The sequence below is a fragment of the Staurois parvus genome, unplaced genomic scaffold (genome assembly GCF_062004578.1).
Source record: "Staurois parvus isolate SC_StPar_1 unplaced genomic scaffold, SC_StPar_1.0 ptg000106l, whole genome shotgun sequence".
Lineage (NCBI taxonomy): Eukaryota > Metazoa > Chordata > Amphibia > Anura > Ranidae > Staurois > Staurois parvus.
The window spans coordinates 3,276,173-3,295,283 of NW_028317902.1; the positions used below are offsets into that span (position 1 = coordinate 3,276,173).

At 39.7% G+C, this 19,111-nt stretch overlaps 1 protein-coding gene across 1 annotated transcript in view; it reads left to right on the forward strand.

The window, feature by feature from the left end:
• Positions 1-19,111, forward strand: part of LOC149467525 (torsin-1A-interacting protein 1-like) — a 47,632-nt gene that overhangs the window by 16,979 nt on the left and 11,542 nt on the right. The window contains exons 4-11 of the mRNA XM_089671488.1: positions 419-535; positions 2,456-2,545; positions 2,944-3,003; positions 7,454-7,507; positions 7,628-7,672; positions 9,495-9,548; positions 14,903-14,938; positions 18,857-18,892. Of these exons, the coding sequence (XP_089527614.1) occupies positions 419-535; positions 2,456-2,545; positions 2,944-3,003; positions 7,454-7,507; positions 7,628-7,672; positions 9,495-9,548; positions 14,903-14,938; positions 18,857-18,892 (492 nt within the window). The remainder of the gene's footprint in view (positions 1-418; positions 536-2,455; positions 2,546-2,943; positions 3,004-7,453; positions 7,508-7,627; positions 7,673-9,494; positions 9,549-14,902; positions 14,939-18,856; positions 18,893-19,111) is intronic.

The window sequence follows — 19,111 nt, forward strand, 5'->3', positions numbered from 1 at the left end:
AGTTTGTATACAATTTGCTGCATGTAAATTATTTTCAAGTAGAAATCCTATAATTTCCTATGTGGTTGGTTCACATCTATGTACTAGAGTTTTTAGTGTGTTTTGAAAGGGATACTGTACAGGCCATTCACACCTAGGTTTGTGCCCAAATATGCTGCAGTTCCCATAGAACAGTGTAAATCTAGCCTCATTGAATCACTGAAGGGAAATCCTGCTTCCAGTAATACTGCCTGCATCCTCCTGGCTCTGCGCAGTTCCTATGCAGAGCAGGTCTCCTGTCTCTGGAAACAGGAATTATTAGAATAATTAATTGTTGGGCCATAACCTTTTGTCAAAAGCATTACCTAGGGTACTCCCTCCCCCCCACCCCCCCCCAAATGATCAATATCACTTTCTCACCTCATTCTCTTTATTGTAGAAGAGGAGGATTCTAATGACAGTGACAAAGAGAGTGATTATGAAGAGCACAGCAGTGAAGACGAACTTGAATTTGCTGGACAAACTTCTCCTAACATCCAAAAGCTTTTAGCAAAAGGTTTGTGTTTGTTTGGTATATTTTAATATGATGAACTCGCCCACAGAAGAGGCAGACTTCCCGCCACCTTCCACATAGTGGAGCTCTGTCCTCTCACAGTTACCTAGCAAAATGTAGCTGAGCACTAATTGGTGTTCATGGAAGCAGCACACATTTTCCAATGCCTTGTGCAGACAGCACAATCATCTTATTGTAATATTATGGTCATTTGTAGAGACCATTCTGCAGTTTTAATACTGTGTTCTGTTATATTCTGTACAAGTTTAGATCCAAACTTTTATTTGTCTCAACACCGTTTTACTTTTTTTTTTTTTTTGTGGTCTGCCACCACTGCTTCAAGACTGGGTAGTTGGCAATGCGCATAAACAAATTTAATTGGTGTATCTATAATAAACAAAATTTATATATGTGCATTGTCAACTACCCAGTCTGAAGAAAAGATGACAGACCACAAAATGCATCAAGTAAAGGATGTTAAGACAATAGTTGGGATCTATCTAAACTTGTATAGAAAAGAATGGGATGATATTTCTTTATCTTACATTATGAGACACAGAGCAGACTATTCATGACTATGTGGATTATAGGCCACCTATAGGTCAATGGGAGAGGAGGTCCTCCCCTATATATCCCCTCCTACACAGGAAGTACTTCAGTTCTTTCGCCAGTGTCTGTAAGGTGGATGGTTACTGAAAGTGTTGCTTGTGCTCTTGGAGCATACCTGAAGGTCCAGAACAGTTCCATTAGAGAATCAGGGACTTTAATCCGATCCATTTGGAAAGCTGTGAGCCAAAATGGATGGTACTCGAGCCTTGCTAGATAAGAAGAATCCTTGAGGTTTTGTCTGTAATTCAGCTTTACGGCGCTGGACCCCACGCAGATGGAACCCTGTGCCGTTTTAAATCTGACCAAGGTGCTTTCCAGTGGAGTGCTATACGGGTACGAGGCAGTGGCCCCTAAGCCACCCAGTGACCCCACCCCTTAGTTTCCTTTAGCGGCGGGGAGAATGACCGCTCATTCTTAGAGCTATAGTGAAGGGGGGAAAAAAAGTCGATAATTACATTTAAAAACCAGCAGTGACGACATAATATGGGGTAGCCAGTGAGGGAGCCTGAGTGTATACACTGCTCCCTCACTGTATACACTGCTCCTCTCCTGCCCCCTTCCCCCTAGATAGAGGACCTGTCACTCATGCTATCACATAGGAGACTATTGGTCCCTTATGTGATAGCAAAAAAATCAGAAGGTAAAAAAATAAATAAAAATACACATTAACCTCCCTAGCGGTCTGATTATGTGCATATTTCTGTGCTCAAAGCGGTACATTTTTGCATGGAAATATGTATTTTTTTTATTGTAGGTCTGTAATTTTTAGGAATAACTCACTGAAATCTGTCCGAACAAGAGTCTAGTAAACATCCTGGGTATGATAATATTTGAAACACGAAATCATAAATTATAATTTATTAAATAATCAAAAAATAATATAATAATAATTTTAATTCAATAATATAATCAAACCAAAAACACTGAAATTTGTAATATAGCGCCAAGTTCGCACATCACTGAGCAAAGTCGCAAAATCATTTTCAGTGTCTGATGACGAATTTCCCCACGAATCATTATCACTCAATTCTGCAAGTGGTTCTAATTTACTATCGCTGTTCTCTAGCTGGTCTAAAACCGCTTTTGACCTAAAGGGACACTTTTTGGACGCCATGGATGTTTCTCAGTTTCCAGGCAGAAAGAACAGTAAAAATGCAGGCAGGGGACAGGACAAAGCACTCGGGACAAAATGTATGTGAAGTGGTTTGATACAGTAATGTTTTATCATGTGATTTTAGTGTATTTACTGAATGTCACTTTTTGTCATTTTCAAATTTCCCGCTGTTCCATCCCTGTACGTCCTGACACTCGCAGGGGACGGAACCAAGAGGACAGATGCCGGCATCCGCCGGATTACATTGCCGGGGACACTGCAGGAGGGACATTGTGGGAGCGCAGGACAAGGTAAGTGACGAACAGATGCCGGAGCAGTGCCGCATGGTAAGCTCGGGGTTACCGCTTTTGGTACTGAAACTTTACCCTGGGCTACACTCGGGAATACCGCCAGGGAGGTTAAAGTTAAAAAGAAATAAAAAAAAAAAATACAAAAAAATATTTTCCACACTTAAGCTCATCTGAATTCTCTGTTGCGATGCATAGAAATACAAAAAAAGTTATAAAATGAACAATGCCATGTATTGTAAAACACAAGGCACCACACTCCAGTGCCTGAGCGGAACAGACTAGTGTGAATGAGCCCTAAGCCATATTAATTTCATATTGTGAATCATTTAGCTACAAATAACTGTGCAGATTTGTGTCCCTATTCCTCACATTCTTTATCATTTTAATTCCTTTTTCAGGTTATATCGAGGAGGGAGGCAATCAGAATAGACTACCGCCCAGTCTAAGACCAAGAAAAGGTAACAGTTTTGCTCTCTGTATTTAAGAGAAGTGTGTTTGTGTGTGTATATAATACACTCACTGGCCACTTTATTAGATACACCTGTACAATTGTTTGATAACACAAATTGCTAATCAGCCAATCACATGGCAGAAACTCAATGCATTTAGGCATCTAGATGTGGTGAAGACGACTTGATATTCAAACCGAGCATCAGAATGGGGTAGAAAGGGGATTTAAGTGACTTTGAATGTGCTATGGTTGTTGGTGCCAGACGGGCTGGTCTGAGTATTTCAAAGACTGCTGATCTACTGGGTTTTTCACACACAACCATCTCTATGGTTTACAGAGAATGGCCCGAAAAAGAGAAAATTATCCAGTGTGAGGCAGTTGTGTGGACGAAAATGCCTTGTTGAGCTCAGAGTAGAATGGGCAGACTGGTTCGAGATGATAGAAAGGCAACAGTAAATCAAATAACCACTTGTTACAACCAAGGTATGCAGAATACCATCTCTGAACACACACTTCGAACCTTGAAGCAGATGAGCTACAGCAGCAGAAGACCACACCAGGTGCCACTCATGTCAGCTAAGAACAGGAACCGGAGACTACAATTCACACAGGCTCATCAAAATTAGACAATAGAAGATTGGAAAAACGTTGCTTGGTCTGATGAGTCTTGATTTCAGCTGTGACATTGAGATGGTAGGGTCAGAATTTTGTGTAAACAACATGAAAGCATGGATCCATCCCCGTTCAGGCTGGTGGTTGTGGTGTAATGGTGTGGGGGATATTTTTCTTGGCACACTTTGGGCCCCTTAGTACCTTAATACCACAGAGTACCTGAGTATTGTTGCTGATCGTGTCCATCCCTTTGTGACTACAGTGTACCCATTCACAAAACTCAAATCGTCTCAAACTGGTTTCTTGAGCAGGACAATGAATCCACTGTACTCCAATGGCCTCCACAGTCGCCAGATCTCAGTCCACCTTTTGGGATGTGGTAAAATGGGAGATTCACAACATAGATGTGCAGCCGACAAATATTGACCAAAATCTCTGAGGAATGTTTCCAACACCTTGTTGAATCTATACCACAAAGAATTAAGGCATTTGTGAAGGCAAAAGGGGGTGCAACCCGGTACTATGTGTGTATGTATGTGTGTGTATATATACAGTGGGGATCGAAAGTTTGGGCACCCCAGCTAAAAATTTGTATTAATGTGCATAAAGAAGCCAAGGAAAGATGGAAAAATCTCCAAAAGGCATCAAATTACAGATTAGACATTCTTATAATATGTCAACAAAAGTTAGATTTTATTTCCATCATTTTACACTTTCAAAATAACAGAAAACAAAAAAATGGCGTCTGCAAAAGTTTGGGCACCCTGCAGAATTTATAGCATGCACCCTTTGCCAAGCTGAGACCTGCCAGTGTCATGGATTGTTCTCAATCATCGTCTGGGAAGACCAGGTGATGTCAATCTCAAAGGTTTTAAATGCCCAGACTCATCTGACCTTGCCCCAACAATCAGCACCATGGGTTCTTCTAAGCAGTTGTCTAGAAAACTGAAACTGAAAATAGTTGACGCTCACAAAGCTGGAGAAGGCTATAAGAAGATAGCAAAGCGTTTTCAGATGTCAATATCCTCTGTTCGGAATGTAATTAAGAAATGGCAGTCATCAGGAACAGTGGAAGTTAAAGCAAGATCTGGAAGACCAAGAAAAATATCAGACAGAACAGCTCGCAGGATTGTGAGAAAAACAATTCAAAACCCACATTTGACTGCACGATCCCTCCAGAAAGATCTGGCAGACACTGGAGTTGTGGTACACTATTCCACTATAAAGAGATACTTGTACAAATATGGTCTTCATGGAAGAGTCATCAGAAGAAAACCTCTTCTAAGTCCTCACCACAAAAATCATCGTTTGAACTTTGCAAATGAACATATAGACAAGCCTGATGCATTTTGGAAACATGTTCTGTGGACCGATGAGGTTAAAATTGAACTTTTTGGCCGGAATGAGCAAAGGTATGTTTAGAGAAGAAGGGGCACAGAATTTAATGAGAAGAACCTCTGTCCAACTGTTAAGCATGGGGTTGGATCAATCATGCTTTGGGGTTGTGTTGCAGCCAGTGGCACAGGGAACATCTCACGAGTAGAAGGAAAAATGGATTCAATAAAATTTCAGCAAATTTTGGATGGTAACTTGATGCCATCTGTGAAAAAGCTGAATTTAAAGAGAGGATGGCTTCTACAAATGGATAATGATCCTAAACACACCTCGAAATCCACGGGGGATTACATCAAGAGGCGTAAACTGAAGGTTTTGCCATGGCCTTCACAATCTCCTGACCTCAACATAATTGAAAATCTATGGATAGACCTTAAAAGAGCAGTGCGTGACAGACAGCCCAGAAATCTCAAAGAACTGGAAGACTTTTGTAAGGAAGAATGGGCAAAGATACCTCAAACAAGAAATGCACACAGATGCACAGTACTGATAGGGTACAAGTACAAAGATCACAGTAGGAGTACAGAATGTACAGAAACTACTTCTGAAGACCCTCAAATATGGTGTACCTGGTTGTGTGCGAAATGCTTATAGGACTGTGTGTTGGGGAAACAGGTCAACCCTTTCACCTGCAAATGAAACTTCATATATTTACAATTAACAACAATAAAACACATGCTCCGGTAGCAACCAACTTCTGCAGCATAGACCATAGCATAAATGATCCCAAAATTATGCTACTAATGGGGCATCCCAAGCCACGGAAAGGGATACCTGAATTAGACTGTAAATTGATACACATATACAAAACTCTTGACAGTGGTCTAAATAGGCACAAAACTTTTATGTGCCACTATGGTCCTAATTTATTTTCTGTCCTCTGGCAACAAAAGCCTGTTTTCCTAAAGCCTTTTAGCAAAAGGATGGACAGTTCAAAAGGACTCAATGTGCTGACTTCTTTTGACTATGAGCTATAGTTATATTTCAATATTCTATCAACATTTCAAAAGGATTGTCATTTGAGGTGAGGATTGTGTTTGGAATTCCTAGCTCTTAGTTTAAAGTCACTTACCTTGGTAAGGCTGGCTATACGCGGCTAGATTTTTTTTTTTTTTTAGCCTGTGACTTGAACAATCAAAATCCTCTATCCATGGATGGAAGAATCTCCCTGCTGGGTTATTGTATTCTGACAGCCGCTGCAGGTGATTGGATGCAGCTGCTATTCGAACAAAGTTTTTTTTCAGCAGGCTCCGTTAACAAAGTCCATCAAATGAGTGAATTTTTGACCTTGTCATTAGAAACCACCTCAATTTCGCTTAGTATATTGTCATGTTTTTTACACTTCTAAACTCCGATCACATATCTCTTACAATAGCCTTTATCATTAAAATGTGTTAAGAAAAAATAGTTGTTCTTTTAAATGGTGTATATTTTATTACCTCTTCTTGTAACGCTGTGTATAACTATGTGAGTTTCAGAAACTTTTTTCAGAAATGTATAAAGCATGACTAAGGGATGTAAGTTATTGCAAAAGCTTGCATCTTTAATAACTCAAGTTTGCGAATAAAGAGTACCGGTTAAACTCCTCCAAACTTTCTACATTAAAGTGGTTTTAAATCCAAAAGCAAAAATGTATAATTTGCAGCTTACCATTTTTTAGATGTGATGGTTATAATCATTTTCATTTTTTAGGCTTTCTTTCTTCTATTTTGATCTTGTGAACCAGTCAGTAAGTCTATTGTTTTTCAAATAAATAAGCTCTCCAGCAGAACATATCCGTTACAGAGATGAGACAAACCATTTAACACTAGCAGGGGTGCTTACAATGACCGCTTTTATTTATGTAAAACTTATCCCAAAAAGAAAAAAAAAAACTTTTCTGTAACTGCTTATAAAGAATTACCTGGAGTTTGGCTTCAATTTGTTGATGTATTTAAATCTGCTAGTACACCTAACACACTCCTCCTCCCAGCCTGACAATGCTGTTGTCACCAAAGATGCCCCCTGTGCTTATTCATTCTGAGTGGGGCCACTCTAATACAGGAAGTGTATTACTGGCCAGATCACCAGGCGAAAACAGAGGGAGAAAAAAAAAAGAAAAATCTTGCACCCTACAAATCATTAGATGTGGTGGCTGCATTAATTACAATTTTTTTGGTTTTGGGTTTAATACAGCTTTAATCAATGGTACTGTTCTCTACTAGAGACACACATATATATCAACTGTGTATTTATTTGTTTGAAGCTCTGATGTAATGATTGTTAAAAAGCTAAAAGGATTTACTGTTTTTCTAGTGGATTTTCCAAAATAACAAGTTAAAGGCTAAAAATTCAGAAATGTGACCACTTTACAAGTTCAACAGTCTATTCATAAACTGAAAAATTAGATATTTCAGCAAACCATGATCAGCATCTGTGATCTTCTGTTTTTTTTGTTTTTGTCATTATAGATGTTAAAAGTCATCCAGTGAATATCAAGACCAACAGAAACTACGATTATTTTGGTATTTTATGGTTCTTTTTATTTTTTTTTTTAATTCCAAGGAGTTGTCTCCTTGTAAATACACATCATGCATCCTCATTTTTTTGCCTGCCTTATTATTACCCTGTCTTTCATTCCACAGGAGAGAAAAAAGAGTCTATATTCAGACAACAATCACAAAAAACAGGTACAAATGGTTTCTACTTCTTGTTTTAGTCCAGGGCTTATTTTCCTCAAACTTTCACTTTTTTTTTTTTTTTTTTAATTTCCTGTATTTATATGTTGATAAAATATTTTGTATTCATATATGTATATGATTTAGCTGCTTCTCACTGTACATGTATGGATATAGGGCAGCCCGGCTGCTGTGGATCACATACATGTACATGATCCAGCATTTGTGGGTAGGGAGCACACACCCGCCTCCCTGACTGTGGTGCCATTTGCTACAGAACAAGCCGATCAATGGGTCCCGGCCAATGATTTATGACTGGGACCTGCAGATCCGCTCAGCGAATGACAAGAGAGCCCTGTGTTGGTAAACGACACAGGACTCTCTACGAGTGCAGCCATGTGGCTTTTTTTTTTTCCTCTTTCCTCCCTGTAAAACAGGGAGTAAAAAACAGTCATGTCCATTGGTAAATACACCACATAGTACACACTTTTTGAGTTAACTCTTGTTAGGCACACGATTAACCCTTTAGATTGCCCCTAGATGTTTACCCCTTCCCAGCCAGTGTCAGTACAGTGACGGTGTAAATTGTTAGCATTGATCACTTTAGTGTCACTGGTGATGTCCATGTCAGTTCCCACAAAGTTTCAGATTGCCCACCGCACTATCACAGTCCCTCACCATGGTGAGTACAGAAGTCAATACAACTTCTGTAATTGAAACAAAAGACAATATCCAACTAGACATCAATGGCACAACAAATCAGTACAACATAGGCTGAATTCCAAGAATAATAATGTAATTTTTAAATTTGATCCTAGTTCTACTTTTAAATGCTTTTTTCTGTTTTGTTTTGTTATTTGTTTTTTGTTTTTTTGCATGTGATTGCATATTTTACCATTTTAATGTGTGATCTGTGATGGTGGTTCTGTTTTATTGAAATGTGCCTGTTACTCCTCAGCAAGGTTCACTGGGTGGGCTTGTACATGGGGCTATTAAGTATTTCATTAAAAACGACATTTCCCACAATCCGTAGTTGCTCGCAGATTTGTGATAAAAGTAATATGGGTGCTGCCGTTTCTCCAGCTCTTACTTGCTGCATGCCTGTTTCAGGTCAGTGCCTCTGTAAATACTGAAGCATGCACATAGCATGTACTGAGGGCAGCAGTGGCAACTCACATTCATCTGTTATAGGTTTCATGTAACGTAAAGATAGATTTCAGATAACTACAGGTAAAACAGCTGGCACTTTTTGAATCCAGGTTTAAGAAATATATTGAAGTCAATTGGTTGCTATGGCCAGAGGGTAGGTTTATTTTTAGCACAGGTTTTATACATTTGGCCTTTAAAGTGAACCTGTCATGCTTTCTGAATATCTTAAACCAAATCTACTGTCTTAGAGGAGACACCACCAGATACCTATTACCTCCCTTGTGCAGAAGAGCCTCTTCCCTTTTACTTCCTGCGATTACAGGTAATTTGTTAGTGAAGATTTCAACTTTAGGTTAACTCTGCTCTAGGCAGGATGCTGGCAGGTCTGAGAAGTAATGTGAGTAATTTTATTGGCCGCAAGACATTAGATGTGGGTTGGTCTGGTTGTAGTATCTGGAGTCAGGCCTTTGGTCCAAAGTAAAAAAATAATTAAGTTCTCTTTAACAGACTGAAAGCAATGTCAGATGCAATAATGAAGAGACTTTTTTATTTAGAGACCTAATAATGGACAATTTGTGTCTCCTGCTTTCAGGCATTGCTTTCAGTGAAGTAATCAGAATGGATGTATTGTAATTTCTTTCGATGTGTGTGTGACAGCTGATTATTTCTGTCTACCTCTTTCCAGCCATACAAAGAGAGCTACTACAGGATACCAAGAAATTTGAAGCCTATTCTGATGGTATGTTTTTTTTGTGCGTGTTTAAGAGAAAAGTATGAGTAATGTCTAAGAGGATCCCCTTACCATGCAGTACCATCCTACAGCTAAATGATATTTTCAGTTAAGAGATATTTGGCATCACATATCAAAGTTTTATACTGACATCCCTGTGTTATAGCATATACAGATTCAAGCCTTTCATTGGAACCATTGTCTGAAGGTTCAGTTTGATTTCAAGACCCTGCATTACAAAAAATTGGAGACATTTTTGTGCAAGAGAAGGGCAGAACCCTTTTTCCTGTCTGTTCTGTGCTCCTGCTCCATTATGTTTAAGGGGAAGACATTTGAACAACCCAACCAGGGATCCTGACTTCAGATCAAACAATAATATACATGCCAGTCGTCTTTTGTGATATACCTTTTGATCTGCTCAAGCAAGATGATCTATATGGGGTAAAATACCCAAAAGACAAAAGATTGGATAATAAATTCATTTAAAAAAAATCTACTATTGTAGGTATACAAATATTTTTATGATTTAGAAGATTCTGAAGTGAACCTCCACTCTATGGACTTGGATGATGCACCTAGACCAAGATGGGGAGGTAATCTCATTTTACTTCTGAAAAAATGGGAAGTGTAGTAGATTCACAAATTGATTCACTCCAAGAACTTGATAGGGATGATTAGTTTTAAAACTGCTCCTTTAAAACTGCTCCTTTAAAACTGCTCCTTTAAAACTGAATTTAAGGTCTTCGTTTTAGGTGGCAGGATAACAGGAATAAGATGGCAGCTGTGATATTTCTAAGTTTTGAATCTCTGCAGTAAAAAAACCTGTGTTTACAAAGTATCTATTAACCCCTCCCTGCCAGCCCTGGCATCTCTTTATTAGAGTCTGCACGTCCAGGGGCGTGAAGGATCATCAATCATGTGACTACTGTGAATGGCTCTCACAGTGGTCACATGATTGGTAGCCAGTTCTGCTGGATCAGATCGTTCGTACGGACCAAGAGCTATCTTTTGGCAGCTCTTTCTGTAAGGTGTTAGTGCACTTTCAGCATAGAAACCTTGGCCATCCATCGAAGCATATGTGCGGTGTGTGAGCGTTATAGCCCACCCTTTTAGCCACCACACACATTCATTATATAGGCGGAAAGAGGTTTTAATGGATGCAGATAATGATAGTTGTTTTGTGTTGTTTATGGTGTATTTTGGGTGGAATGTTACCCCTGCTTTCTGATACAATTAACCACCTCCCATCCGGCCATTGTATATAAATGGCTGGACGGTGGTAGTGCAGGGGTGGGTAGCCGTTTATAAATGGCCTCCCCGCCCCCTGCTTGTGTGTGCTCCCTGGGAGCATGCAGCACCGTGATCCGGTGCCCGCTGTGTCCTCCGAACACAGTGGAACACCTATCGTCATATGGGACCTCTGTGCGAGGTCCCGATCATGTGATCACTGATTAATCAGTGATCACATGCAGAGTAGTAAGCAAGATGTCACTTCTGACATCATTGCTTACTACGTGTGAAATCTGTGAATGATCACAGAGGTCACATGGTACAAGGCTATTTACAACAGCCTTGTACCATGTGACAAGCTGTGACCAATCACAGCTCACTCAATACTTCTCAATGACTGCAAGAATGCAGACAGAGAGAAAGAGAAATGATTGCTTTTACATCCTATATGGGTGTAAAAGCAATCAGTGTAAAAAAAAAAAAAAAAATCTTCATCACCCCCCACAAGTAGTACAGTGTCACCATGGTGACACTGTACTGCTAGGGTGATAGTATGTAAAAAAATAAAAATAAAAAATAATATAAAAAAAGTAAAAGCAATCGGTGTACAAAAAAAAAAAAATCTTCATCACCCCCCCACAAGTAGTACAGTGTCACACACTACTGCTAGGGTGACAGTATGCAAAAAAAAAATATACCGTATTTGCCGGCGTATAAGACGACTGGGCGTATAAGACGACCCCCCTACTTTTCCTGCTAAAATGTAGTGTTTGGGCTATACTCGCCGTATAAGACTACCCCTCTTCCAATGCACACCAGTGGGAGGAATAGTGTCCCATCATTGATGTCAGTGGGAGGAATAGTGCCCCATCATTGGTGTCAGTGGGAGGAATAGTGCCCCATCATTGGTATCAGTGGGGGGAATAGGTGCCCCATCATTGGTATCAGTGGCAGGAATAGTGCCCCATCATTGGTATCAGTGGGGGGAATAGGTGCCCCATCATTGGTGTCAGTGGGAGGAATGGTGTCCCATCATTGGTGTCAGTGAGGGGTGGAATAGTGCCCCATCATTGGTGTCAGTGGGGGGTGGAATAGTGCCCCATCGTTGGTGTCAGTGGGGGGGGGAATAGTGCCCCATCGTTGGTGTCAGTGGGAGGAATAGTGCCCCATCGTTGGTATCAGTGGGAGGAATAGTGCCCCATCATTGGTATCAGTGACACCAATGATGGGGCACTATTCCTCCCACTGAGACTTGCTGACCCTGTTCTCGTATGGTGCTGCTGCAGCCAGCATATGTGGTTGCAGCAGCACCTCTACACAGAACACTTACCTGCTGCTCCGGCACTCAATTTTCGCGGGGCCGCTCGGCTCCGCCCCCTCGCCGGTGATTGGCCGCCTGTGTGCCTTTCCTGAGCTACAGTTCTGGCGGCCAATCACCGGTGAGGAGGCGGAGCCTAGCAGCAGCACGAACATCCAGTGGCCGAACTGAAGGAGACGCCGCGCTACCTGGACCGGATCGTCGTGGGACTGGATCCAGGTAAGAGACATCAGCCCCTGCAAACCCCTGTACTTAATGCCGCAGCCCCCCTAACATGTGTACCGGCGTATAAGACGACCCCCGACTTTTGAGAAGATTTTCAAGGGTCAAAAAGTCGTCTTATACGCCGGCAAATACGGTATATGTAAAAAAATAAAATAAAAATGTAAAAAATTATAATTTTTGGTTATAAAGTAATTTTGGGTTATTTTTTTTTACTAAAAAGATAACTGAATAAATTTTGGCCACGATTTATGATGAAATATTATTTATTTGCAAAATTTTATAAGAAAAACACTTTTTTTCAAAATTTTGGACGTTTTCATTTATATAGCAAAAAAAAATAAAAATCCTTTATCTGTCTCAAAAAAAAATGCTAAAAAATTCATATGGGTACAGTCTTGCATGACCGCGCAATTGTCATTCAAAATGTGTTAGCCCTGAAAGCTGAAAATTGGCCTGGACAGGAAGGGGGTATAAGTGTCTATACTATACTTGAAGTGGTTAATTCATGAATAATCTTGGAGTAAATAGTGAGGGGAGATCAGATTGCTACGGTTATGTGGTTTCACTGTTATATGAACCCTTAATTTGTAAATTCAGTTTAAAATAGAAATGAAAGGCAAAACATTTGTGTATAGATAAAAGAAACAAACTTTTTTTTTTTTCTTTAAATTCTCTTTTTGTAGAAATGATCACTTGACTTCTGTTCCCTCTGCATAAGGGCCTTAGAGAGCTTGAGGTGGAGACTGCAGAGCGGGCATGTTGGCAAGAGACAGAATGTGTGGAGACTCCATTTGATATTTGTATGTTAGATCGGAGCCTGATGGTCCCCTGCACCCAATCTATAGGACATGTACCTCACCTCCTTTGCATGTGTAAACAAAACACTATATAGAATAGCAAAAAGACAAAAAGTATAATTTGAATACACATACTAAGAGGTGAGAGGCATGGCAATGAGTGTGAAAGAGTCAAAATGTTGTGCATGGTGTTTAAGGAGCTGTTTCCAAATTGCATTTTATCATTCTGTTAGGTATTGTAGAATTTAGCGAGAGGGAATTTGGGGGGAGGGGCAAGGGAGAGGGGGGCAGTTGCTTTATAGTAACATGTTACATTTTTCAAAAACCAAAATAGTGAAGCGCTAAAATAAATCCCTATGTGCACACACAATGAATATAATATCCAAAAAAATATATAAGTTCCGTATACTCCAATGAACATATATAACCATCTGTGGGATATCTATACATACAAGAAGATATACCAAACGAAAAAATACCTCATAAAGATAAATAAATCCGTGATAGAAAATAAATAAATAATAAATAAATAAAATATAAAAACTCCTATGCCCTTAATTATTCTTCAAATCAATCCGTGATACGAAATAAAAATCCATATTAATACAAATAAAACAGTGATGCAAAATCGAAATCTGTGATTATAATATTCAAAAAAATAAGATAATGCTATCTATAATACATGTGACAACCTATAAAATAGAAATTCATAAACTGTGATTCTCAATCAAATTAACGTGATTAATAATTAATTGTGACAAACCATACATCGAACTATTAAATATTTAATCCACTATATCTTGTGATAATTAAATATAAAAATGTGTCCATAAATGAACAAAAAAAAGTCCATGCAATAAGGTGAAAACAACACTCAGTGATCTTCACTTCTAGTGCTCAGAAAAAGGAATCCTCCAATGGCAGCAATGCCTGCTCACCTCCCCACCTCGACCCACAGAGGGCCACAAGGCTATAGCTCTCCTCCAGGCAATCTTTTGCTTCCAGGCAGCTCAGCAAGGAATCACAGGACTTCCACTCCACCTCCTCTCAAACGTCATATAGGACACAAACAGAGCTTCCCATAGTGTAATACCGTTTATTTAAGACACTCCTTATAACATACTGTTTCCACTCACATGTGTTTACTCATTGAAAAGCGCAATCCTCCTCATTCCATGGGTGCATTCACATGTAAATAGGGAAACAAATATGGCCGCTGTGCTCGGACATACGTCCCCAAGGGTACCCTGATGAAGTCACGACGCACGTGACGCAAAGCGTTGGAACGCTATTCCCAGCCCAGAGACACATCACTTTCGGTCACGTGGGGACGTATGTCCGAGCACAGCGGCCATATTTGTTTCCCTATTTACATGTGAATGCACCCATGGAATGAGGAGGATTGCGCTTTTCAGTTAGGATAGGGACTCATCCATATTAAGCGCAGGAGGATATTCCCATTTTTTACATGTTACATTTTTCACCATACATACCGGTGTAACATGTTACAAAAGGTGAACTTATCCTTTAACTATAGCATTGACAACATTTTGGTATATATTTTCAATATTTGTAAGAGTGCAAGAAATCTCAACAATTCAGAGCTGTCCTGTGATACTTGTGTGATCTTATGGAGCCTGATAAACCCTCCCAGTTTCTATCATAGACTGTTAAACATGGGAAAATGTGACATGTTTTGCAATGATGTACTACATATGAGCATGTATGTTTTCATTTTTCCGTGACACAATTTCTTTTTCTTGTCTTAATGATATTTTTTTTTAACCTCACAGTTGAAGAAGACCAACGTAAACCCCAAGCAGTCAGAGGTACGTCTCATTGATAGTTTAATAAGCTCTAATATAATGGCTCAGTCATCAATTTGAATTTAACAGTTAAAAAATAAGCAGTTTGCATTTTTAGGCATTTCGATTACATGACCATTTTCATTCCTTCTTCCAGCTGCCACAGCTTGATAGTTAATTGTGGTGGTGAAAACCATGTGGCTAAATTAGAGGTTGTCTTTTTTTCCATTCCATTTAACAGCTCATGAGATGAAAGGGGAAGGGATTGCTCATTGATCGGAGATGTCTTGTTAAGGCTATTAATGTACATTTGCTAAAGTGGACTTGACCTTGCCTTGCTCCTGCAGAAACCTGTACTTTCTTCCAATATTTTTTTTTGTATGAGGTAACTGAAGAGGAGTGTTCCCTATCAATAATTTTTCTTTTCAGAGCCTGAGGAGGATCTTGCATCCTGCTGTAGCTACATACAAAGATTCTGACATTTTACAGTTGAATATTGGCAGTACAACCTAGTGACCAGTGGTCAAAATCTTAAAATGACATATGTGTTAGTTTGCCACTAGCATTAACCCAGCAGTCTTAGTTTATTTGAGTCCTCCCATTCCCTATACAATAGGTTATGACCTGGTTATCCAGCCAGTAAGTCTGTTGTCTTTCAACTTTATTTAAAGTGACACAATGGCCAAAATTGAAAATTTCATGTATGAAAAGTAAGACTTTTCTGAGTCCTCCCATTTATTACCCGATGATCCAGCCAGTAATTGTGTATTTTTTTGGGTTTTTTTCAACTTCCTTTACCGGACAAAGCTGTCCAACAAAAATGGTTTGCCTCAATCCTCTAACTGCCACTTAACACTGACTGGGGTACTTACAATGATCAACTTTTATTTATGTAAAACCTTTATTCCAAAAGGAAAAAATAACATTGCAGAAACTGCTTAATAAGTTTTAGCAGGATTTGGGCTTGAAATTGTCAAACATCATATTTAAAGTCCATCTAAATCTAGTCCATCTAACACCACCCTCTCCACTGATTGACAGTGTTGCTGTCCAAAGGTAGCTACATTACTCCTCCATAGGTACAGTGGAGGACTGAATGATTCCACCCACCATGCCTAAGCTCCCTTCCTTCATTACTCTCTGTGCCTGTACCCTCCTTCCCTCACCAGTCACTGTGTCTGTGCACCCTCTTCCCTCAACATCCTGATTGCCTGCCTGCTTCCCCTTGCTCACACTGTACCTCCATGTCTTCCTGTGTGCTTTCACTCACCCTTACAGGAAGTGCCTCTCAACCTTACCCTCCTCCACGTGCTCTCACTACTGTGCCTGCTTCCCCCCTACCATATTGATGCTCTCACCACTGCAAACTGGCATGTTCTAGAACAGTGTGTGTAAAAAGCAAAAAGGTAAAAAATGGATACCTTTTAAATACACATACATTTTGGCTATCAGTAATCAAACATTTCAAAATGGACTATAGAGTTGTATGGTCTGTCCAGAGTAAGAGTTTCAGACATATGTTGTACTGTGATTAAGAGAGGCATAGTAATAAATATGAGGAAGGGGGGAGGTTAACAAACTGCTTTATCATTCTGTTAGGCATTATGGAATTTAGTGATTTGTTATTGTGGGAGAGAGGGAGAACAAGTGCTTCAGTGGGTGTTTAGTAAGAGAAGAAGAAATGTTGCTGGGGGTATGATAAAAAAAATTGGGATATTTAGCAGCTCAACTGCATACAGTTAGATGTTCATGGCAGCTTAAGGTGAGGAGATCTTCTGTCAGTGGGTAAACTGCAGCCAGTAAAACCATGTTTTTATCTTGTTGTCTCAGGGAAGGTGTGAGGTCTCCCATTTTCTGAGTCTCTTGCATTTTTGTGCAATACAAGTCTAAGGTGGTGTGGTTTGTTTCCACTTCATAGTTAAGCTGCCCATACATTAGTCCGTTCTGTTTCATTCAACCAGCAGGTTGAACAAAAAAACTGACCGGTCTCTCCCATGCATATATTCGATGTGGGTGGGGGAATCCATCTCGCTGTGCCTTTGTATTGAGAGAGTGGGGAGACTTCCTGCCATCAGAATACACAGATCAGCTCTGAAGGCTGTAGAATGCTGCTCCAATCAAGTGGCTAAAATCTGATAGGGTGGTTGAATAGAAGTTGATCAGTAGAATAACTTCCGTTCAACCACAATGGCTATACGTGGAACGAAATTCAACTATTCCCTGCTGAACCAGCTGAATATCATTCCATGTATGGCCAGCATTATGCATGTTCTTTCCCCTTGGTGTTTTTTAAATCACAGTCTGTACTCCTTCCTAAAAAGTGTGGTTTATTTAACATTCTGAGAATATGTGAAGGATGGTGCCTGTGGTTTGACTGCATCTCCAATATAGTGGAGAAAACATTTAATGAAGATTGATTCTATACCATCTAGTTAGGATTTTGAAGCCCTCTTTTTGTATTCCAATCAAGATGGATGTTCTGGTAAAGGGTGTAGTTTCTTTGTTGCCTGTCAGTCGATTACCAGACCATTTCTTTAGGTAGGGGGAAGACAGTTCCCTGACAGTTGGTTAAGAAGGCAGTAGGATATGTGTGTCTTTCAGAGTTGGTATTTATGCACATGTCTTCAAGATACATCAGTGTGAGTAGCCATTCTTGAGGTTAGGGGATGGGAAAGTGAGGTATCTGCATTGTTCTCCACATAGTGGGGCACATTATTGCAAAAAGCTCCTGTGGACCCCAAATTACTTGTTCAATGATTTTTCTATTGTATTAATGGCAATGAGTACAAAGCCATAATGATAATACAGTGTACACATATGTGATGTCACAAGCCAACATAGAAGGGTTTCCGTCCTGTTGTTATTTTGAGATGTTCTTAACAGACTAATTGGAAAACGTTATACAGTCCAGAGGACCTCTTGTATTCTTAACATAAAATTGTAGGAAACGGATGATAAAAGATGAGAGGGCGACTGGGAGAGAGGTAGAAAAGATAGGGGTTAAGGATGTAGGGAGGGAGAGAGAAGCACCACAGAAGCCATGGAGGAGCTGTCACGATGGCAAATGAGAGAACAAGTCTCAAAAATTAAAGAGATGGCAATTGAAATCGGATGGCAAAAAAGCACGAAAACCACAGTTCCCACGATTTGTGAAAGCTATGCATTTTGGCAGTCAGTTTATTAGTAAACATCCGGTGCACTTGGTTTTTTACTGCCGCTAAAGAAAGGGAATCCGACAGACAGACTCTAGCTATGTTTTGCTTGGTTGCCTGTGAAAATGTAAATTGTTAGCCTTAATTGAAATTTGGAAAACCTGCCTAGTTTCAAATTAAGTAGCGCCTGTCGACGGAGAATCCGAGATGTCAAGGATGAATAGCATTTTCAACATATCATAGGCTTAGATCCATAAAGCATAAACAATTAGACAAGTCCACCATATGTGCATATAAATACCTTGCTCTGAACAACCACAGGAGTGGACCCTGTGTACAACTCAGGTTGGAACTATGTACCAGTGCTATAATAATTTATAGTTAGTTTTGAGTGCTGGAACATGACTTGGTGATGTTCCAGATTTGCTGGCATTGTTTTGGTTCCAGGGTAATATTAAGGTCTGATTCCCATTTGTACATGCAAGTATGATCAGGCGACAATGAACCAGTAAAAATGAGAGCGTATCAGGGTTACCTCTTTGATGGACCCCAACATTCCTAAGGGGTTTGGCAAGCAACGTATTTCCTGACTTTTTTTTTTTTTTTTTACCATGACAGTGGCAGTTTTAAAATTTTCCATCCTTTTGGTCTATTTGGAAATGTTACGTGTATTACAGAGATGTACTGCGTGTGTGTTTGTTTTTTCTTTTTTAATTTGTATTTTTGCCATGACAAAAACATAAACTCAAATAACAACACAACTCCTACTCATAATTTTTTGATCTCACAGGTGCAGATAACCAATCCAAACCTCAACCAGTAAGAGGTACGTCTCACTTGTAACTTAATAAGATCTAATATAATTGCTTGGTCTTGAAATTTAACAGTTAAGAATTAAGCAGTAGGTCTACTTCACTCTTTTATTTGATGTTTTGCAATTTTAGGCTTTGGGTCCTTTCACATGCGTAGACCGATTGGGTTCGCCTGTCCGTTTTTCAGGCAGGCCCAGTCAGACCATCCATTGTTCTCTATGGTTCTCTATGAG